Below are 23,988 nucleotides of genomic sequence, written 5' to 3' on the forward strand. Positions count from 1 at the left end.
TATGCTTCTATAAATCCTCAAGACACATCGCTAGATATGGAAACTAGTTATTTCTCCTCACCATAGTCCATTGAGAAAAAACTGTTTTCAGCAGTGATGGGACTTTAAGTAACGAGTAATCTAAGTAATTACTGTTTTAATCATGTTACTGCCAAAACATGTGGCACGTTACTTTAATTATTAACTCGCTGAAGCTGTTTTTATTGTTGTTATTGTTATTATCATTATTATTATTAATAGTAATAATAATAACAACAATGATGATAATAATAGTAACAATAATTGGCTGATTTCCATTTAGTTTCTGACTTCAGAGTATTCAGACTTTAACTTGTCTTTTTGTGATACTCACAGACACAGTGAGGAAGTTGAGACGTCCACACGGGAGTCCCTGGCTCACGGCCGTAGCAGGTGAGGGTGGCGCCGCCCTGCAGGATGAAGCCAGTATTGCAGCTGTACTGAATGGTCGTTCCCACCATGAGTTTAGGGTCTGACAGAGACCTGGTGGAGTGTTCCACGTGGCCAGGGTCTGAGCAATACATGACTGAAGAACAGCCAAGAAAGAAAGAGAGGAATATGTGACATGTACTTTTTTATTTTATATACTTTTGTTTAATTATTTTGTGATAATGAAGTTGTCACTGGTGTAAAATAGGTCATCAGTCATTCCTCTGGGGAGTAACGACATGTTTTCACCTGAAGCTGTTGAGAAGAGAGACATCTGCATTTTGGGAGATCAATAAAAATGATTCAGGAACACGGAGGACACTGAGAATCCTCAGTGAATTTTATGGGAACTCGTTAAAAGTCCTTTCAGGCAATGAGCAGTTACTGCTGCCACCATTATCCCTCCAAACGCAGCACCATTCACAGCAGCCGCCACTTTCAACTGCCGTCTGAGTTGATTTAGGTTCAACTCGTGTCAAATTATTTTGTGCATGAAAAGATCTGTGCGTGTGATGAGAGCAGAGCAGCTGCAATGGGAGTTACTGGCTTTGGGATTATTAACATCAATCACCAAACACGACATCTTTGACGATTTTACATTTAGGAAGAACCGGACGGGTTAAGTTTTAGTTGTTTGAACATTGTGTTTTCTGTTCTGTGTGCAATTGTATAATAATGACACTATCTTCAGTGTGTTTTCACATTTGTGTTTTTAAGAATCTTTATTCTCTATTGTATTTGTATGATATTGTTATTGATGCTTTCTGCTGTTATTGCTGTTATTATTGTGTATATTTCTGGCATATGTGCAGTATAACTGGCTTCTTTTAAGTGTGTTTTTCCATTGTTCCTATGAAGGATTTCTGCAATTGAGAAATATTTTTCTCTATTTAATTTAAATGACATTATTATTGTTTCTCTCTGCTCTTATTGTTGTGTATATTTATAGTGTAATAACTGGCTTCTCTTAAGTGTGTTTTTCCATTGTACTGATGAAGGATTGTGCAATTGAGAAATATTTTTCTCTATTTCATTTTTAATATAAATTATTTTTATTTTTTTCCCCCACTGATCTTTTTACAGTTTGTTTAACCCTGATTTTTTGTTGTTTTTTTTTTATTCGGGGGACGCTCGAGTGAGTCTCGCCCCGGTTGTCATTCAAGCTTAAACCGCCACTGATAACAATCACAGTCATAGTCACACACACACACACACGCACACACACACATAACTGACTCTTTTCACAGAAGGGTGGCTGTGAGCTCCAGGAGAGGTCCAACTGACAGATGAGCGTTTCCCGTCCAACCAGGTCATAGCCAGGATCACACTGGTAGGTGATGTGAGCCCCTCGCACCGGCGCGACGTGGGACGTCGTCTTCCAGCCGTTCTGGATCTCGGGCAGGTCCGGACAGGAGTCATTTCGGGACACCTCTGTGAATGTTTAAAAAGAAAAGATGATTGATGGCTGTGTGATGACAGTGACACTGTTTGTTGTCCGTGTTTGACGACAGTGACGGGGAAAGAAGTCAAGATAAACACCAGTACATCTGATTCTGACATGAACCCTTGTACTCGCTCTCTGCAGCTCACTTGGAAGCTCAACAAAAGCAGGAACTGTCTCTCTGTTTGGTCTCTCTCAAACCCCAGATTGAAATATCTGTGGTTCCTCAGCGTGTAAATGTGCCGTGTCTGTCTGCCGTGTGCAACAGAGAGGGCTGTTTTTTTTTTAAGAGCCTGTTTAAATAAAAACAGCTGCACTGCTACTGGAAATGAAGTCCTCAGCCTGAACCCAGACACTTAAGTCACGGACCATTAAACCCAGGAAATGAGCTGAAAGATACATAGCACTCAATCCAGTAGAGAGGAACTGCTGAGTCAGGTAAAAATGACTCTTTGTGACTTTGTCAATATGAGCATCGCTTTTATGGCGTCGTTTCAATGACAGGAACCTCTTTGTTTTACCAAAAGGAAAATGCTACACCATTATACAGTAGATATATATATTAAAAAAAGGTCTAAGGAGACACCACTCACTGATATAAGCAGCAGAATCTCAGACTCACCTGAAGTCTCTGCAGATATGGGAGAATCTGCAGAGACTTGTGTGTTTGCGTCTGTCACTAACAAACCAGGGAGACTTCCCACTACAGACACAGAGATGATTATCTGACATGGACGCGACGTCACATGACATTCGACAGAGAAACTCGACGCTGATTAGCTTTCATGTCATTGTATGATGCAAAGTTTTTGCCGAATTTGACATTTTTCAACTCCAGAGAAGAAGCTAATGACGCCAGCTCAGTTAATCGATTTTGTTGGTCTATAAAATCAGACAATGTCAAAAAACATCCATTGTAATGATTTACTGTTACTGTTTTATTTAGTTCTTGAAAATAGTTATACTTGCAGCCCTTTTGTTAAGTGGCTTAAGCCTGTTTCTCCTTGTGTCGCCCCTGGCAACCACGATTTCATTGAGCGAAGGCGAGCAGTGGTGCCTCGGGCTGGCGTTGCTAACTTTGTGTCAGTACCTCTTACAAACACACTTCAAAAAGTTTTATGAAACACATGATGTTAAATGGAATAATATGATAAGTTAAGCAAGTAAATAAGTGAATAAAACACACATTCATCAATTAGTCAAGAAAAAGAGAAACTACGGTATAACTATAAAACCTATGAAGCACAAGGCTGTGATTACTTTGTGTGCTTTACTCTTTTGTAAACTTTAAAATGGGAGGCAACAAGCTTTATCATAATCTCTGTGCCTCATTGATTTAGTGCATACATTGCCTCACATCACCCTTATGGATTGCTATGTGTTGCCTCCCATTGATACACAGGCTCATGTGTTACTGTGGGAATGTTCATACACAGCAAACCCTGCCAACATGCAAATACAGGACATTAATAAAATTCACACTCTTTAAAGTCATTAGAACCACATGGAACCCTGGTGGGACCAGTGTGTGTGTGTGTGTGTGTTTCCGATGATTGATCAGGCAGCCAGATCAGTATTGCATTACACTGTACATTATAATTAGCCCACAGGGATTTGTTGCTGGATCAATTATTCACTCTCTATTGACTTGGTCCTCCTCCTCCTCCATATACAGCAGGACGACGTGTGCTGGCTCATTTATTTATTCCCAGTGCGCGCACACACACACACATAATCAAATGGTAGCCGGCGTGGTCATGCTGTGTCTACTTGATTTACTCCTGTGGGAAACAGTGTGTGAGCTCGTGGTGTCGGGAGGGTGACAAGTAAATTGGACAGTGTGTCACGGTGTCAGGTGTTGGATACGGGAAGCAACTGCGGATTACTGTGTGCCAAAAGGAGGAAGCCAGCTTATTTGGCTGCTTGTGTGTGTGGATGAGGCTCCGTTTGTGAGATGGCAAAACAAATGGGATGTGATTGAATAAGGGCACGGGGAAATGAATGAAAAGACAAATAAAGATAAAGAGGAGAAAGAGAGAAAAGGGGGAAGGTGAAAAATGAAGTGTGCAGTATGAGGAGAAGAGGTGAAATGAGAACGAATGGGGCCAAATTTTAAGGAAAGAAAAACTTTGGTTGACAAATGAGACTGTTCACACTGCGACAATGAGCATTTTAGCTCATTTTCAGAAGCGATCTGTGTCCACATTAACGCACCTAAGGCCTGGTTCACCGTGGATGCGTTGCATATGCGTCGCGGCTGGGTTTCTCATTTGCGCGCCGACAAATGAGAGTGTTCATACACACATCTATCTTTAAGCTCAGGCGTCTTGTCTATTTTTCCATGCAAGATTTTCTTGTGAGCATATTAGAAAGTGACTAAACCCTGATTTTCCACTCGGGTTAAAGCTGCAAACATAATTGTTAGGATGGCATACACATTTTATTAGATAACCCTTTTGCCAAGTGGCTGAAATCAATTTTTCTGGGTTGTCATCGATCTCATGCCTCTCCATCTCCTACAAGCCTCTCACAGTGACGGTGTGTAATTGGCTGTCGGTGAGCTCCTCACACATCAAAAGAAATATTCCTTTAACTCTTACCCATGTAGTTAATGATGAAGCCCTCGCCCTTCCCAAAGACGAGCCCCGCTGGGTCAGAGTGGAAGGTGATGGTCAGGTCAGGAGTCGTGGAGGAGAGCTTGAAGGGGCTGCTTCCTCCAACGTAGCGTCCCAGGATACGCGTTGTTACCTCGTCGCCATCGGTGATGGTCAACATGTCACTGTCACTGATGTTTAGTCTGAGGACAGAGTGTAACTTCCTCCATGACCGGAGCACAGACACTGACACAGTCACTGGACTGAAATACAGTAGCAGCTGTCACTAAATACACCAGACTCCTCTGTTAGAAGATGAGATTTTAGATTAACCCACGTTTTTTTTAGGATTTAGCCTTTTTAACTGATCTACAGTTCGGCATTGCTCGCTTTGATTCTTGTGTGGAACTCTTCTTGTGACAGTCTGATGACATCACGTGTCAGTATCAGCTCAGCGCGCTTGGAAGCTCACTAGAGCAGGTACTAAAAAAAGTACCCGGTACCAGGTACAATCGCTAATGGAAACGCAAAATAACCGAGGCCTGTGCACTAGTGGAAGAGAGGCTTCAGTAGTTAATTCCTGGTTATCTTACCACCAGCAAACCAGAAGACTATTTCCATTTTTTTTTATATATATATATAGTCTACGGTTACAAGCCAGAACATTTTTAGGCTCCTTCCCACATCACCAGTCTTATTACTCGACAACATCCTTTAAGCTGCCTTGATGCTGGTTATTTAACTTATTAAGACTTAAACAAAGTACACCGGAGGGCGCAGCCCTTGATCTCGTCTCCTGTGGAATAAATTCTCTCTGAAATGTAAGACGACAGCTCTGCTGAAATGGTGGCATTTTACCCATCTTTCTTTCCCGCTCTGCGCTCTGGTCCCTGCTGCTTCCACCAGCTGAGTCAACACTGCATAGATTCATCTGCTCTGTTTGGTCACGTGCACTCACTCAAACAAAAATACTGACGGGAATCATTCAGACCAAACACCGATCTTTAAAAATGATCCCAGCGTGAGATACTTAATTAAAACAAAACATTTTACACAGTGTAGCTTTAGATTAAGTGTCACTGTGACGTGACTGTGATGTACATGTTTCCCTCCCTCTCTCTAGGGGTCGCCACAGCTGACGATCAGCATATTCGATTTAATTTTGATTATCTGGACTTGGATGTGGTCTGTGTGTGTCTGTGTGTGTGTGTGTGTGTGTGTGTGTGTTTTACTCACAGTTGTACATCCAGCAGCACTCGTTTGTCCTCCTCGACGTGGATCCTCCAGCTGCAGTCCTCCCCCTCGCCGTACCACTCGGGCCAGTTGGGAGACAGAATTACTCCTCCCGGACCGGTCAGGTCGCCGCCGCACTGTGCTGCAGGGAGACAGCGGGGGACAGCGGGGGGGACACGATGATAAATGAGACACAGTGTGGGGAATTGAATTGAGGACGCCTCCGCTTGCCCCTGCCTTTCCCAAGCATGTCAGGAAAACATGGTGGCAGATTGGTTGTATATTAATTAACATGTTGTTATGAGCATTTACTAACAGTTAATGTTTAAACTAACCATTTATTAATGTGATTCAGGTTAACAAAGTTATTAAAGCTGCTGTTAACTGACAGTTAAAAACAACAATAAAAGCTTTAAGTCACTGTAAATGCCTCTCTTTAGTTAACATTTAAAAAAAGTGACACCTAACCGAGCGATTGTTTGGTCCACGAAACGTCAACATTTTTTGATCAATGTAATTGACAATTTTTCAAACCTCAAGATCAATCAATAGAGGGCGCTATAGGGCACCACGCAACTGTCTCACATGAAGAAGAAGATGCTGTACACTAAACAGATGGTAAGTGTCGTGTATAATCTGCATAGTTTGAAAATGTCCTTACTTGTTTACGGTGCATGAACAGTCAAGGGACGCATAAAATCTTTAACATAGACTCTCGTTATGAGCGAGAGAGCCTGCATGTGCAGTAGACCCCGCTCCGACACAACAGGTAGACCACCCACAGCCTAGCAGATTGCTCCAGATAACTAGAAACGAAAATTTGCCAGAAACATCTTACTTTGGTAATTACTGGTACACGATCTTGTGCACAGCTGGCAGCGTCAGCGTGAGAAATGTCAATTTATTCTCACAATGATTGTGTAAGACTTGGTACGGAATACAAAGTTTGGCGTCTGACAGGGACAAATCAAAAATGGTGTCACGGACAAAGTGACACTCCTCCAAGTGTTACCTTTACACAGCGGCTCGGTGTCATTCCAGTAGGGATCTCTTGCACTGATGCACTCAATGACAGGGGGGCCCTGTTCCAGTGAGTGGCCCAGATCACAAGTGAACTGAACCACGGCTCCGACCCCATACAGCGGGTCAGAAGTGGTGAAGTTTCCGTTCTGGATGTACGGCTCGTAGCAGTGGCCGCGTTCAAAAGCTGCAGGAGGGAAAGAACAGAGAGCTGAAAAGAGCTGAGACGTGTCCTGCTGAAGATGCTCCAATACACATGTATAAGTAAGGTGTGTGTGTATATATATGGATATATACATAGTGTTTTTTAATTTACTTTATATATATTCATATATACAGATATATACACATATACTGTATACTGTATACATATATATATTTTTTATGGACAGGATTTCTAGGCACAGCAGGGTGGTGGAGGATGTCAGGTTCAGGATTCCATCCCTGCTTTTTGCAGATGCAGATGACGTGGTCGTCCCACGAGCTTCATCGTTTGCAGTTGAGTGTGAAGCGGCTGGGATGAGGATCAGCACCTCGAAATCCGAGGACATGGTACTGAGCCAAGGTCTCGCTCACAAGTGAGGGGAGTGTAAAGCGCGGGATTGACGGCATCTACAGCGATATGGATAACCCTGACCAACAGCTTAATCTAAAATTAAAATAATCATTAGTTGTGGCTCGAGATGGCAGACTGGAGCTACAGCTATAGAGGAAGCCCCATCTACTTAGCTAGCTATTTGCCTGAATGGTTAATAACTCATTTGTTTATGGTGATAATATTGGAAAACTTTAAATAAAGAGATAATAAAATATATAAATATCAGTACAATGCATGTATGATCTAGGTCTATATTAGCTTCCGTATATTACCTTCATAACGGATGTTGAATCCTGTGTTGTGGTTGGGCTGATCAGTGATGAACTGGATCCTCACAGCCGGACCCTCGCTGATCACTCCCTCAAAGGGAATCTGTCCGCCACGACCCGAGTCAAACAGCACGACAGAGCCAGCGTCCAGGCCGCTCCACAACACCAGCCTGTAGGGATGAAATGCATTAATAATAACTATTTGCACATTAAAAATGTGTCTGGTCCATACAATTGATTCAATCAATGGCAAAATCCTGTGCTGTTATTTGCAATGCAAAGGAAATAGTTTCCACTAAAACGAGTTTATAATACAAACATGTTTGTGTAACCTCCTCTAGACCAGAAAACATGAGCGCATTAACCTCCACACCCATGAAACAGGTTAGCAGGTGAGCGCTGACTCTCAGGAAACACTGTCCTATCAAGCACACTCTTGTGGGGCCCCCTACCTGTCAGTGGGCCCTAAGGCCAGTCTCTCCAGATGCAGGTGCAGCCTCTGGCCCTTAGGTGCCTCCAGGGACCAGGAACAGGAGGAGTCCTGGGTGGCATTAGGTCCATGGTGGGGGGACGGGGACAACACTCTCCCCATGGTAGCATTCTTCACTGTCCCTCCACAAAGAGCTGCAGAGGACATGTGACACAGTTATCACCATGAAGGTGAAATGGTTCTGCTGTCCAGGACGTCAAGGACACTCCACTCACCTCTGCAAATGGGCTCCTTGCCACTCCACATGGGCAGGGACGCATTGAGGCAGGTGAGCAACGGCTCCCCCTGCAGGTGATAGCCCATGTGGCAGTGAAAGCGGGCGGTGCCTCCCGGGAGCAAGTCCAGCACAGACACTTCCCCAAAATGAGGCCTTTTTGGCAGAGAACAGCTCAGCCTGAAGACTAGAAACAGTGGGAAGAGAAACACAGGAGTGTGAGAACACGGACATTCTCCTATGGCCCATGACACCGTGCATGAATTTGAAGTAGAATCAGCGGTTTCCATGGTAACTGGATGCTAATCACTGAGAGCGAACATTAACATTGTGATTAAGACAAGATACCACTGGGATTTGTGTTAAATGTAATCAATAGTCTGGAAAGGGTGAAGTCACCTCCTAGTGTCAAGAGCCGTGACCGACATATGCAGAGCAGCAAACGTGCTTGTTGTAGTTATAATTTGTTTTATTCTCTGTCAACACAGTTCTCTACCTGGTGATAAAGGAAAAAGATTTCCTTGGCTGTGATTAACTCGTGAACTAGTGAAGACAATCACACACACACACACACACACACGCTGCAAACATCTCCACATTTTCAGTCCCTAATGAGATGTGAGCTAATTAATCAGAAATCGAATCAGGTAATTCACATGACAGATTCCATCAGCATGTTAAGTGATAAGATAAGACGTTTAGATTATTCCATTAGCCGAGTACACACTCCCTAATTATGCATTTATATGCATTCAAACTGTAGTGTGTTTATAATTATCATACTTCAGAGGTCTTTTGTGTGAAGCTGTGTGTGTGTGTGTGTGTTACATGTTACTGTAACCTTAAAATGATTTTAAGGTGAAGACAGAGTTAAGGCAATAGTCATTATAGTTAAGGTTAGAGTAAGTCTCCAGGAAATGAATGTAAGTGAATGTAATGTCCTCTGAAGTCATGGAAACCAGACTGTGTGTGTATGTAACCAAAAATTTATAAACCATAGGAAGTGATTTTGTCTGATCCTCACTACTTTAAAAAGGGCTTTTGGAGGGTTAAGACCTGGTTTTAGGGGTTAGTGTTAGGCATTTATTTGTGAAGGTTATGTCTATGAGTGTCCTTCGTAAGAATGCTGCATGAGAGTGTGTGTGTGTGTGTGTGTGTGTGTGTCTCGACTCACTCTGATAGTGCAGCTGGAAGAAGCCCATGGTTCCCTCTGGCGCAGAGCAATAGTAAACAGAGAGCGTGTTGGTGGGACTGCGGATCACCTGACCCTCCACCAGCAGCGTGTGATTGGCCAGCACCAGCAGAGACCCTCGTTCATCCAGGCCCCTGATGGAGAGCTGCTCCCCCTCCGACAGGTTCACACTCTTCACCTGAACACAGCGGAAGAAAATACACCGCCATTTTACCCCTCTGAGAACATTTCCACCTTATTAGCCCCGGTGTTGTTTTGGGCTGTTGCTCTTCAGATATTACAGTGGTAAATTAGACTCAATGGTCCCCATGATGCACTTTAAAGACTATATATAAGTGATGCTTGTTATTATCACCTAAAAACACCCACATAGCATCACGTCCTGTGGTACTGTGAAAAAAAACCACATCGTCACAGAGGAAACATTAAGGCTGCAATAATTCCTTTAATCAGTGTTGTTTCTACATTAACAATGGATGAAATGTGAAAAACACAGGTAATGAGCTTCCTCTCGGCTCCACGCAGGTTTTATTCATGGCTCACAACTTTTCTGTAACTTCTCTATCACACGACTTAACTTTCTTCATGTGACTGAGGGCCCCATTAAAATATCAGAATGAATAACATACAGCGTGAGCCAAGATACGGGGAAAGTACCACAGAAGGTTGGGTTTCAGGGACCCCTGTGTCGGTCCGTTCAGTGATCCTTCCCTTCTTATTGTATATAGTTTCCTAACCATTTCCTCTTTGTCCTCCCTTGTTTCCCCCTCTCCTCACACATCTATCCATCCTAATTCCCTCCTTCACTCCATAGGGTAAGCAGGAAAGTTGACAAATTTCAAGAGTCCTCTTTCATTATCATATACAGTATAAACGGTCAACAAATATCCAAATAAAACCTGGTTTTATATTAGATTCAATTACATTTGTAATGAAATGAAGTTTGGCGTCCAATCTGAAGTGCATATCACAGTGTATACAAATACATTTCTTCTTCTTTCAAATTCTCCCTGTTGGGGGCTCGCCACAGCGGATCATCTGCCTCCAAGTTGTCCTCTCCCGTGTGTCCTCCTCTGTTACAGCAGCTGTCCTCATGTCCTCCTTCACAACATCCATGAACCTTCTCTGTGGTCTTCAACATTCTTTGTCTAATAATAATAATAACTGTCCCTCCTCAGCAGGCGATCGAACCATCTCAACCTTGACTCTCTTACTTTATCTCCATAACATTCAACCTGTGCTGTCCCTCAAAATATGCTAATTTCTATTCCCGTCCGTCATACCCAATAAAAATCTCAGCATCTTCAGCTCTGGCAACTCGAGCTCCTTCTTGTCTCTTAGACTGTGTCACTGTCTCGTAGCAGGTCTCACTGCTGTCTTGTAAAAGGAAAGTGAAAAGCAAGTTCTCCTTTTCACTTTTGTTGCTATCCGTCTGTCACACATCAGCCCTGACACCTGACACTTGTCTCCCACCAACCCACAGCGCCTGCCCTCTCTTCTTCACCTCTCTTGTGCACGGTCTAATGCTTTGGATGGTTTACACCCAGTATACACTTCCTCTACGTCTTCACGTGTCACACAGGTAAATATTTTCTCTTCCAGATACAAATCACTGCATGTGCACTTTGGGGAAAACTCTTTACACCAATCAAATATAACATTGTACCGTACTACAAATTCTACGATAGCAGTTTTCAATGCTTTATGTAAATATCCAGCATTTACTACAATTATTACTCATTTACACACGGGGTCTAATGTAAGTGAGTTACGTCTCAGAATGAAAAAGATACAAGGAGTAGCCTTTACATAAGTGATGCTTTGTTTATTTGGGGTGTCTGCAGCACGACATCATCATTAACAATGTACTTCATGCCATTACTATGGAAACAAAATGTCTATAGTCACTGAGTCACTGCTTCATCTAACTCTGTTCTCACACACGTCGTCACCTGTCAAACTGATCAAACTGTCACTCATGGTAAACGCTCTGTATTTGCTGTGTATTTATTGTCAAGTAGGCATGGGATGATATAAAAATGTCATGAACCTAAACACTGCAGATAGGTTCATGTTTTTTTGTGTGAGAAATGATGGATTTAATGACACAAGGAAAGATGCAGCACCCCATTGTGCCACAATATTATCATGATATTTAAGTCACGATTCAATATTATCACACTACTGCAATAAATACTCAGTATTCGCAGAATCATTTATTGCGATATACTCACACAAGAGCTGTAGTGAGTGTGCACTTGGCACCATCTAGTGGACTGAAACATCAATAGATGATTTTATGCTAATGCACAAAAACTTGAATGTTTTTTTGAGAAAAATATTGTGATATTTCACTGTATCGCTGATGAGTTAGGAAGGATTTGATCATGATGAATATCGTATATTGTTCCATCACTGTTATCATGAGTAATGGCAAAAAGGCAACACAGGAATTAGTAAAAAGCCAAAGTCAGTGACTCTTATTTTGAAAGCCAGGCTGAAAGGAAGTGGTGCTATACAAGATTGGCTAGGTGACTGTAAAGTCCGGTAAGCTCGTGCATGTAAGGAGCCTCTTCGTGTAAAATAAAAATGTGTATTTTTTTCTATATGAATTACTGCTGTATGACTGTAGCTCCGTGGTGTAAATTGATGGTTGCGGGTTCGATTCTTGGCCCTGTGAGTCTACATGCTCTGTGTGTGATTGGGCGAGGACACTCACTGATAATTGGATGCAATGATATGGTTAAATTAAGGGGAATCCCTGATGGAAAAAGCATGATCTCCTTTAGATTTAAGTTTGAGTCCCACCTGAGGAGCTAAGACTTTGAGCTGGCTCACATTTCTGCAACATTGGGCCAGACCACACACACATTTTTACCAATTCATTTTCAAAACAATATTTTATCCACCTTTCATGCAAGGTTTCTTCCTGGTTTTCAATTTGCCATTTCCTGTAATAAGACTATTTCCTGTAAGTTCTCAGCCAACGATGTAGATAATGTTCTACAGTTGGTGTCTGCGTAAGTTACCAAGAGTGCTTAGCAACAACATAGCAGTTTTATCTCCTCACAACGCTGACATTAAAACTTTACTTTAAGCCATGTTGAATCCCTCGGGGCCAACAACTAAAATAGCTACTAAAAGACAAACTAAATCTCCCTTAAAAGTTTCCACTAACAACAACTGACCAGAAGTTAAGGGACTGGCTTATATTTTAGCAGAAGTTCTAATTTAATACACATTTTTATTGTATTTTACTGCTCTATTAACCATGTACTGTAAGGTGTCCTTCAGTGCTTAAGTTAATGCCCTTAAATTAAAGGGATTATTATTATTATTATTATTGTTATTATTAAGTGACACTGTCCACAAATGTCCACAAATTAACCATAGGGCCATGTAATGAAGCTCTTACCTCAATGCAGTAACGTCAAAGTCTTTTATTAGTCGTTAGAAAACGTAAATTGATTAAAAATGCACTCGCCTGATGCATTAGTAAAAAAAAGTATAGTGAAAAAGTATACAAACATATTTATGGATTTATGGGCAGTTAATCCAAAATGTTTCACACTGGACCTTTAACAGAGCGAGAGCAGTACCAGCAGCTGTCACTAGGAGGCAGAGTTGACCCTGGGATCAGTTTGTGGTCATTGCAGCACAACAGTATGAGACTGCAGCCATAGACCGTGTTATGTACAAAGTTGACTTAGTCCTCAAGTTTGAAGAGTGAGTCTAACCAGGAAGCAACAGTTCATTGAACGGCCACCAGGGGGCGACTCTGAACCTACTTAATCTATAGCATCACTGAACATGTTCATAAGGAGTTATGATCTCAATCACGCTTCATTACAACTCGACGTCAGTTTTGTAAATGATGTTCCCATTTAGAGGAAAGTGTGACGATGATAATCAGGTCCAATAGGCACCTGGTTGAAGACAATGTCATGTTTCATGGACTTCAACACAGAAAACTACCCATGATGAACACGTCTGTGACCATGTGTACCTGCAGCTCCACTCCATAGCCGTTGTACACCGTCACTGTGTAGGTGCAGTGTAAGACGCTGCCGTCGGGCAGAGGCGGGTCATCCAACGAGTCGATGTATCCCTCCGGGTCTGAGAAATTCACCATGCAGCTCTGTGCAGCTGAGGAAAGACAGACAGACAGGCAGACAGACAGAGAGAAAGAGAGCACAGCAGTTTATTTAGCCTCACTGGAAATCCCCACTGTTTATAATTAATGACAGAATGAAAGGGCTCAGAACCAGACACAAGGTGCAGACAGGACAGTCAACCTTCACACTTGTGCACAATTTTTAAAAATTAAAGTGCTATTAAGTAAAAAAAATATTATTTTGTCAATTCCATTTTTTATCAATATATAATATTTAATTTATTATATTTAGTGTATTTCACAAATGTATTCAATATAATAAATATGATGATCGATGCAACAGCTTTTAAAACACAATCACGATAAGATGATATTCAAAATCTAAGATGATACCTTGTCTTATCGTGTTATGATATAGATAAACTAGTACTTTACTAAACAGTAACTCAATAAGTAGCCATTTATCAGTGAAAACAAGCACTTTTGGTGGACATGCCAAACAGGTCTACTGGACCAGTTCCAAAGACTTTTCAAGGACTTTCCCATATTCCCTCAAATTCAAGGACCGAATGTGCTGACACGGCATAAGAGCAACTTGTAAGAGCGGCTTCGCCCATAGCATCCACTTTTATTGATTAGCAGCACAATCTGCATCTGGACAACTGATTGTCCTTGTGATCTTTGTAATTTTCTTTGGTTTCTTTTCTCTCTCTTGCTTAATTTTACTCAGTCATTGTTCCACACAGAATCTCAAGTAAACAGTAGGGACAGAGAGAGAGGGAGAGAAAGAGAGTGAACATTGTCCACAACAGCCTAGCCTGAGCAGACGTTACCAATCACGCTATCATGATTTGAACCACACATGCAGATGGAGGGTTTTTCACAAAGAGAGTGAACATTTTCGACTCAATCCATAAAGAAAGACTTCAGATGTGATGAATCCTCCTCATACCTGAAGAAGATGGTCCAGCATCAGTGTCCGCCTCCAGCATGGCGGACACAGTGGTGACCTCAGCCTCATGCTTTGTCTTGTGTGTCTGTGTGTGCGGTGCAGACGAGTGTGTGTCCTTGGGAGGGGGCGCGGTCGGCTCGTTGCCTCGGCCTGACACGGCAGCTGATGCTTGGGCTTTTATCTTCCTCAGTAATCCGCCACCTTGATGCTCCAGGGAATGGCTTCCAGGGAGGGAGCTGATGCTGAGACCTCTGCCCAGAAGAGGGAGCAGGTTCTGCGGCAGAGCAGAGGGGAGGAGCTCCCCTCTCTGGGAGACAAGTCGTCCTTTTTGAGTGAGCACTGAGTGCAGCAGATCTCCGGCCGCAGCGCTGGAACTTTTGCCTTTGGTGCTGCTTTCTTTTGTGTTCCCCGGTGTCACCACTGGGGACGGGGTAAAGGGGACGACTGTGGGGACTTCTTTATCTGGAAAGAGTAGAAAATCAAGGGATAAATGACTGCAAATTAAAAAAGCCTGGGAGTACGACTCTGCATGGGTCTTATCAGAAGAGTCAAAGCCAGCACGAGCGTCCCTCTCCTCCACATTAGGTCTGAACCATTCGTGGAAAACTGAGATTTGATTGGCAAACTTGTTTGGAATTGAAATGATGGAGCATTACCACAGGACACAATCACAACATGAGCTGGACAATGAATCATTTTCAAATGAAAAAATTGGAATTTGAAGAAATGCAATGCTGCAATTTAACCTGTTTTAAGCCTTTTTTTGTAAACATTGCAGCACATACATGATAGAAATGATTCATATCTTTAGGTCCTGAATGCTATTTTATGGGATATCTCATGTGGTAATCCTCCATCTTAAAGGTGCAACAGTAAACATTGAACAAGAGAAATCTATAATTGTTCTCACACTTGGTCAAAAAAAAAAATCACAATTGGATATTTTACCCAAGTCATTCAGCTATAATATAATATAATATTCCACTGTAAGGACGACAAAATAAAGATACTATTTGATTCCAACATGCACAAATTACATTTTATATCATTAGGAGAGAAGATGGATGTCGGGGTGTGGAGTGACCATCATGGCCATTGCATGGTGCTAGAGAGAGGCCAAAAATAATTTGTTATATCAGAGTAGCAAATGTCAAGCACACCCTCAAAGCTTCATGTAAATGAAACTGTGTTTGTTACTGAAGGCCTACTTCCTGTTGCCAGTGGATGGCACAATGACTGGCTGTGCAGGTTCTCATTGTGGCCTGATTGGCCCTGAAATAAGATGAAGAAGAATAGAGATGGGGTGGAAGTCTGCTGCGTGCTATTCCTTCAAACATACTATTTTTCTTTTTTAAATGGTTGCCGCGGTAACCCACATACAGATCAAAGAAAGGCAAGAATGGCTCCTGTCTGGGCAGAAGCCTGCTGCGTGGCTCGTGGGAACACAGCATGTAAAAAAAAAAGTGACGAACACTGACCAACCTTTTCTGATCATTTATGGACCAAACGATCGAGAAAATAATCGACAGATTAATCATGTAATTATGTAAATAATCGTTAGTTGCATCTCTACATATACATGCCTTTTTTTTCTGAGAATGAGTTATCAACAAAATATGGAATCAAAATGTGAAGTGATTTTATAGAAATGACTAAGAACGTATTGTAACATTATTTCATTTTAAACAGGAAGTAGTAACACTTTGCTCATGAACAGAACATTTCGGGTTGGACATGACAGGGGCTGTGCAAAAAGCAGAGAAAGCAAACTGCTCTGCCGTGCATGATAAAAATGCCGTCTCAAGCAGCTTACTTCAAGAACAGCAGAGACCAGCATTTACACACACACACACACACACGCGCATACAAAACACCTCCTGTCTTCTTGCCCACATACTTTGTGGTCCAGCCTCACAGCGACAACGACAACAACAACAACAACAACAACAAGCAGCCGTTCACACGCTGAAAAAGTGCTCATGATGCAGTCGCACATTAATCTACATTAGAGTTTCATTTACACTCTCCTCGAGCAAAACAAGACGCAGGGCCGAGCTGTACTGCAGCTGTCACTGTTTTATCAAGGAGAGAGAGAGAGACAGAGAGAGAGACAGACAGACAGAGAGAGAGAGTGCTTTCTTCTTGTTTGGCTGTTTTTTTTTTTACCAGACGGGAAATAAATTGCCTTACTTTCTATTTATTTTTCATTATGACTGACTATATACATGCATTACACGCTGAGGGTGTCAAACCGCTATCATGGGGAAAGTCATTTCAGCCTTCACAGCTCGCAGTTATTTAGGCAGCTACACAACTTTAGATATTGACACCCAGTGTGTGTGAAGGGGGGAACAAAATAAGTGCCAGTTCTCCCCATTATGCGTGTCTGTTAGTTATTACTAAATCATTAAACACCAAATTATGAAACTCTTCAGTGAATAAAAGATACAATAAGGTGGTAAGTAAAGTTCACAACACCCATCCAACCATCTTCTACCACTTTATCCTCCACACGAGGGTCACAGGGGGCGCTGTGCCAATCTCAGCTGTAGACATGGGATTTATGGCTCTTTGAAGGGAGCCGGTGTTGTGCTGAAAAACGACTGCCCCCGAAGGGAACAGTAGTAGTATAACTCTTTATTGCAACGAGTGATGTTGACCAACTTCACTGCACATGCATCTGGCAAACACCGAGAATGTTATGTAGAATGTAAAGGCAATACGTTACAGTTCTACATATGCTGTATTATTGTATTCATAATTATACTGTAAAAAGTATAATTAACGTTACATTTGCATATCAAATTGGCGCATGCTGTGTGCGTGACAGCGATTTAAAAAAGAAAAAAAAAACGAAAAAGAAAATGAACGGCTCTCAACTGAGACTCGGTTCCATCGGTCATGTTAAAGAGCCGTTCAATAGATTCAGTTCGTTCGTGATAGTCACAACTCTCATGAGCTGACGTAGGACGATAGGCGGGGTTATGCTGCCCTTGCAGCGCGTGAACTAATGAGGTGTTCGCCAGCAAGCTAACATTGAAGTTAGCCTGAAGTCCTCCAATAAATACACACGGCTTGACTTGTCTTGCTTTAACTGAGGTAACTGTCACGCACATGACTTTTTGGTTGACTTTGTTTTTGTAAAAGTGCAAAATCACAGAGAAAAGATCAAATATTTCAGTACAACGAAACATTCTATATACCTAGCTTAGCTTGTACCGCACTGAGTAGAGATTTAACTTTTCTTTTCTTAAAATGTTTAACAAAAATACAGACAGGTACTCACAGACAGTTCATTTCCAAGGATGAAGTGTAGTAGAAGACGTTAAAAGCAACGTGAACTACAAATGCCGCAGTCTCCAGTGTCACCAGAGAAAAACGCACTTTTTTAGCCTCAATGTACGGTGATTCAAAGATTGTACGAACAGCGGTAAGAGCGCTCACTCTGACTCTATTTCCAAGACCAAACAAACACAATGAGTTCTCACTTTGTTGCTATTTCTATAGACTAACAGAAACTTTTAACACACTTGTGACCCCTGTCCGTTTAGTGCGATTTTTCAAAAGAACTTGATTTTTTTTCAAATTCACAAACCTTTAAGAATTTCAAGGACCCCATGGAAACCCTGCAAGTTACATCGTTGACAGGAGACATTTACCCAAATATCAAATTCACCTAATTTTGGGACAGAATTCAAGCACTTTCAATGACCTGTGCCTACTCAGGGACATTTTCAAAAACCTTTCAAGGGCCTTGACTTTTTTGTTTTTCAAAAATTCACAAACTTTCAAGCACTTTCAATTACCTGTGTCTGTTTAAGGCGATTGTCACAAACGTTTAAGGATTTCAAGGACCCGTGGGAACGCTGTAAACCTTTTTGCAAACCGATTTCCTCCACTCGCCAATGACGTCAATCTGTTCACAGCATCTTTATAGCGTCAGTTTGTAACTTTTAAAATATAAAGAGACGTCTGTTACATTTAAACCAATGTCAAATGAGTTCACTGTGTTTCTACTGCACTTTTGACAGTGTCATGTCTGTGGTGACATTAACGCACAGCACATTGACTGAGCAGGTGGAAGAAACACGGCGTGAGCTGCATGCAGGCTGCTCTGATGTGGGCTCTGGATTCAGGGGATGTGTAGAGTGCGGTCAGTTGTAATTAAGACTAACTGTTCCTCATAAGGTGACACTTTAAACATAGACACGCACCAGAGACGAAAAAGAATTAGAGCTGTTACAGATGACGAGGTCATAAACTGTCAGAGAATAATTCTGGTGCTTTAACAGTGTGACAGCAGACACTGAGAGACTGTACTGTTCACTCACGTGTCTTTGTAAATACTTGCCATATTTTGTGTTTCACAACAGGACAAAAACATGATGAAGACTCACATCTCACATTAACAGAGTCTCCGGGAACGGGTTAGAAGTAAAAAATATATCATGTCCTCAAAATCTGTTCTCAAATCTATATTTTAGGGTTGAAAAACTGATCGATTAGCAACTACTATAGCACTTCTGTCATATTTGATTGACAGTAAACCAGCCGTTCACATAGTACTGTTTCATTTCTGACTGTTTTATTCTAATGTGAGAAAAGCTTAGTACACAGAACAACTGCAGCAGCAACAAATCCCCGAGACAAAAAGCTGGGAAAGGAAAACTACTCCTTTTATCATCGTCATATACATTAGTGCTGAAAACAACCTTAAAGATTAATGTGATATTACATTTCCAAATCAAGTTTCACAGCCACAGGCCATTAGGCACAGAGTGGGAAAAAAAAAGAAACTTGTCGCAGTGATTTGTGCACATCGTGGAGACAAGAGCGTGAACTGTGCTGTTAATGGATCGTGTCGTGTTAATGTCACAACACGTCGCTGGTAGCGACCCCTCCTGCTACCTTGATGAATCATTTAACTCTTCTGACATGATTTAATGGGACCTGGTCCTCTGCACCTTTGCACACACACGGATGAACTCCACCCCCATGAAAATGACAAACTTCCAACACGGAATCACAAACATCAGATGAGCGTCCTGTGTCTGTGGACGCCACATCTGCTCAACGTCCAACAATGTAATTCACTTGGAAACTGATGCCTGTCACGGCTCAAAGGAAACGCTGGAAGCAGCGATTTCTGAGCGTTAAATGAATTTGTGGACATTTCTCACAGACACGAGGAGTGAGAGGTTTTCATTAGGATTCAGGACAAGTATGTTCTGGCAGAATGGCACTTAATGGATATTGTTATTTTGAAGTGAAATGAACTCAAGCTTATGATCCTGTTAATTATAGGATGTCATTTTTGAGATGTGTCGTGAGGTTTAGTGGTGCAGGAAATGAACCTCACTCAGTAACTCTGCTCTATGCTAATCCATCACTGCATTATGTCCATGTGTAATGCTACCCATGTTTAAAGAGATGGTTCAGTTTTTTTGTGTGTGGTTATATGAGAAACTGACAGAATCTCTAGCGGAAAACTAACGAAAGAAAAACCCACAATAGTTATTAAAATAACTTGAAACTGTCAAATGTCATAATACACTGTAAAAAAATGACTGAAAATTTACTAATGCAAATCAGACATTGCCTGTGAATTGTGGTTCAACATAATTAAATGATCATTAGTATAAAATAATAATCATTTAATAAAAGTGGCCTGGACAAAAACGATGGTTCCCTTAACTTAATAATTTGTTGCGATCACTGCAATCGATCCTGTAACTTCTGCGTCTGAAGCCTATCCGCTCCACGCGCCTCTCTCTGTGTTTCTCAGTATAACAGTGTCTAGACGCTGCACACAGCGAGTGAAATGTTTCCTTTTGAGACCGATGAAGGCAACAGCAACACCGTAAAGCGAGTAAAGCGAGACGACCGCAAACAGTGATAACATCGCTTGACGTAAGCATAAAAATGACGCTCCATTGTTTCAAACAGAGGCAGAATAATAACGTAAAAGTCGTGCGCCGTAGCTTTATACCTAATATGACAAAAACATCTCAGATTGAGAAGCTTCTCCTGCTTCTACACGCAGACGTTTTCAGGACTAAATGAGAGCGTCTGTAGTCTGAGCGGCACGTTCGTGGTCGTGTCAACTAAACAGTGTTTGACAGAATTCTCAACTCTGTGTTTTCAAGTGTCTGAGCCTTTGTTGGCCGCTCAGCCTTAATTGGTCTCCAGCGTCTGTGGTATTTTGTAATTACTGTGTTTTTGTTTTGTTCTTGCACTCATCACCATTACCTTCTTTATAGCAGAACGTCGTCAGGTGATCATGTGGAATGAGACGCATGAAAACAGGTGGATTTGATTGTGTAGTTTAGATTTTATAGGGTTTAGGTAACGGGAATAGTTTGGAAAGTCCGTCATCTCTTTTAATGACTTTTAAAACCAGAAGGTGTTTAACAGTTGATTTCCTGTCAGTAAAATGTGCCGACAGCTTCTGTAGCTGAGCTGCTAAGTTATTTGCTTCAGTCATCAAATGAATAATTAAAGTCCATTAAAGCACAGATTGTGTTTAGACCTCTTTTCCCTCTTTTCACCGTGTTGGAGATGAATGTGTATCATCTCATTGTGGTGAGATGACAGCAGACATGTTGATGAGATCTCACACAGACTTTTCATTACGTGTCTCTGATGGAAAGTGGCTGCGACAGAAGCAGCGGCGACAGCGACACTCTGATGGGGGGGGGTTCACTTTTTTTCACAAAGGTTGTCTCTGCTGAGAGAAACTGAAATATGAGTCATTTAATGAGAAAAGAAACATAATGACAAGACTGCAGTGATGTGGAAATAAACAGACTTGTAGCTCCGTCAGATCATCACTGCAGTGAGATAAGTTTACTTTGGTCTCATTTAAAATGCAATTAGGGACAGAATGACATGGATATGATTTTTATGTCTCACTTTTCTTCACTGATTTGCATTTAGCTTTGTATTACAAGATTTGAAACATTGTGCTTCCCAACCTCAGTTAAAAAATATCGTCTTTCTTTTTCTTTGTCACGTGTCCACCAGTGACACTTGGTCCTGATGGTGGAGGTCCTGTCTAAAAAGTGTGGAATTAGCATTGCAGTTTCAAGGCTCGGACCAAGCGTCACTGGTGGGAACGTAACAAAAAAAGAAACTGAGGTTGGAAAGCACAATTTTTCAAAAATACTACCCCTATTCTAATAATAAATAATCAGTGAAGTATTCCTTTCATTGCAATCCACAATATCATTGCCATAATTGTAAAAATGTATGGTTTAAATGGGATATATGTAAAGTATTTACATCAGCAACCATTAGCATTCAAATCTTTGTGGGATGTTGTTGGTCAAAGTTTTTCAAAGTTTTTTGTTTGCATGTCATTAACAGGGATTTTTGGTTTTGGTGATATTGAGCATTTCCAACAAACAGCTGGAAACCCAGGCTGTTGAAGTGATACAAGCTGAGATTTTGGGTGGTGCAACATCCAACCAAGACATAAGCAGAGTTCACTGTTTATAACTAAATAATTCAATCTAGCCCTTTCAAAATGTCTGCTTTCAAATTCCGGGTACCATATTATCCCTACAGGAAAAGCAGAAAGAATATGAATCCTCACTGTGTGAGTGCTCAGGCCCTAATGAGTGGTGCTAGAACTGTATGATGGATCATAAGTGTTGCCACAGTTGGAACGACACAAACCTGCACTTCCTGCCTGGGTGGTCAAAGATAAAGTGCCCTGTGCTGCATGCCACATCATTGCTGGAGATCATGTGTTTTCTTTTGGCATTATGTACAAATGAAGTGTGTGTATTCATGTATTCACCTGCACATGAACCTGCAGCAACAACTTAGTTATTTCCACATTTAGCAGCTGCAGAGCAGTAAACTCATTCATGTGAAGCGACGCCCACATCCAGTATGTACATGCACATGGTGTTCGGCTGATGGAGTGTATGTTTTAAATGGAATAAATGCATCAAATAAAGTTCTGTCATAATCAAACAGTTTTCCTTTTTGCAACAAATGGAAACACATGAGACGTACAACACATTTCCATCTGTAACTTCACAGCTTGTTCGACTCTGATCTAGAGAGATGGAGGCTGAGGTGGAGGCGAGAGAATGGCTTTGACTGGACCGTGACTGATAGAGATAGATAGGTGGTCAACGAGCTGCCTGCTGTCCTGTAGTAACTAAAGCAATTTGTCTCCTTTGTTTCGATTCATGGAAATGTCTGGTTTCAATGGGAAATGGTCCTGATCACCACTCATTCACCCATTCACTCACACTTTCACACAGTGCATGTTCTACCACACATCTTCCATACCCATACACCACATGGATCAGCATGTAGATGAGCAGAGCCGGGAATCAAACCCACACCCTTTGAGTTGAAAGACGACTCACTCTACCACTGAGCAGCCGTCATTTACGAGGCTTTTTGAGACAGAGGTGTCACTTGCTGTACCGACTGTAAAGACCTTCACGACAAATGTGTTTTTGTGATTAGTGCTGTCAGCAATTCATTAATTATGATCTGTAATTCATTAAAAATTACTTAGAAAAGCCCTCAACTTGAGGTATTTTTATTTAAATTCATTGTTACGTTATTGTGGCAGATCAAAAGATTGATATATAACAAAAAAGTGGCTTTATAAAGTTTAAATGTATTGTAAAATGTGTTGTTTTAACAAACTTGAACAGATGCAGCCATTTACATTCCGCTGTGTTCTTTCGTTAAGCTCCAAATAATCGCTAAATAATCGCTAAATTGCTAACGTCTTCGCTGCTAACGTTAGCTGTGGCTGCACTCGGCAGGCTAAACTTGAGCTGCTACGGTGCTAAGCTAACTCCTTTTTACACAGGGCCGAGAACTTGCAAACAGAAACAGTAAAATTAGAGATTAAAAAACATAACGCGCTAAATATGACTGTAATTAATGAATCGCAATTAACGCGATAATTTGACACCCCTATTTGTGATATTAGGCTATATAAATAAAATTGATTTTTGATTGAATTTACTTTACCACATTAAAATTAGGTGTCATAAAAAAGACATTTAAAAAGATTATGGATAGTGATATTAAAAATAGATATAAGGAATATAACTATTCATGGATTGGTTTTTCTTCTGACTCCATCTCACTGATCTCCATCTACGCCGGGAGCCCTTTCTCACGCGATCCTCCACATTTATCCGGGCTTGGCACTGGATGATGGATTAGATATCAGGGGGGGAAAAAATCACAAATAATCTGACACAATCTTCCCCCAAATCCTCAATATCACAGAAATGCTGAGACAAACAGACAACAATCAAAATACTGCATATAAAAATAAGTGTTAAGCAAGAATAGTGATAACAATTCAGGGTCTCGTGCCTTTTAAACACTGACTTTTGGTCCATGACAAAGCAAACACATAAAAGTGTGCCAGAGAAAGGTC

At 41.4% G+C, this 23,988-nt stretch overlaps 1 protein-coding gene across 1 annotated transcript in view; it reads right to left on the reverse strand.

The window, feature by feature from the left end:
* The window catches only part of LOC122758628 (seizure 6-like protein), a 35,480-nt gene that overhangs the window by 5,989 nt on the left and 5,503 nt on the right, over positions 1-23,988 (reverse strand). Inside the window, exons 2-12 of the mRNA XM_044012892.1 lie at positions 14,565-15,026; positions 13,505-13,644; positions 9,481-9,676; positions 8,308-8,493; positions 8,055-8,226; positions 7,606-7,772; positions 6,728-6,922; positions 5,719-5,857; positions 4,489-4,685; positions 1,684-1,878; positions 353-544 (exon numbers count right to left, since the gene is read on the reverse strand). Of these exons, the coding sequence (XP_043868827.1) occupies positions 353-544; positions 1,684-1,878; positions 4,489-4,685; positions 5,719-5,857; positions 6,728-6,922; positions 7,606-7,772; positions 8,055-8,226; positions 8,308-8,493; positions 9,481-9,676; positions 13,505-13,644; positions 14,565-15,026 (2,241 nt within the window). The remainder of the gene's footprint in view (positions 1-352; positions 545-1,683; positions 1,879-4,488; positions 4,686-5,718; positions 5,858-6,727; positions 6,923-7,605; positions 7,773-8,054; positions 8,227-8,307; positions 8,494-9,480; positions 9,677-13,504; positions 13,645-14,564; positions 15,027-23,988) is intronic.

Source organism: Solea senegalensis, linkage group LG21 (assembly GCF_019176455.1).
Source record: "Solea senegalensis isolate Sse05_10M linkage group LG21, IFAPA_SoseM_1, whole genome shotgun sequence".
Lineage (NCBI taxonomy): Eukaryota > Metazoa > Chordata > Actinopteri > Pleuronectiformes > Soleidae > Solea > Solea senegalensis.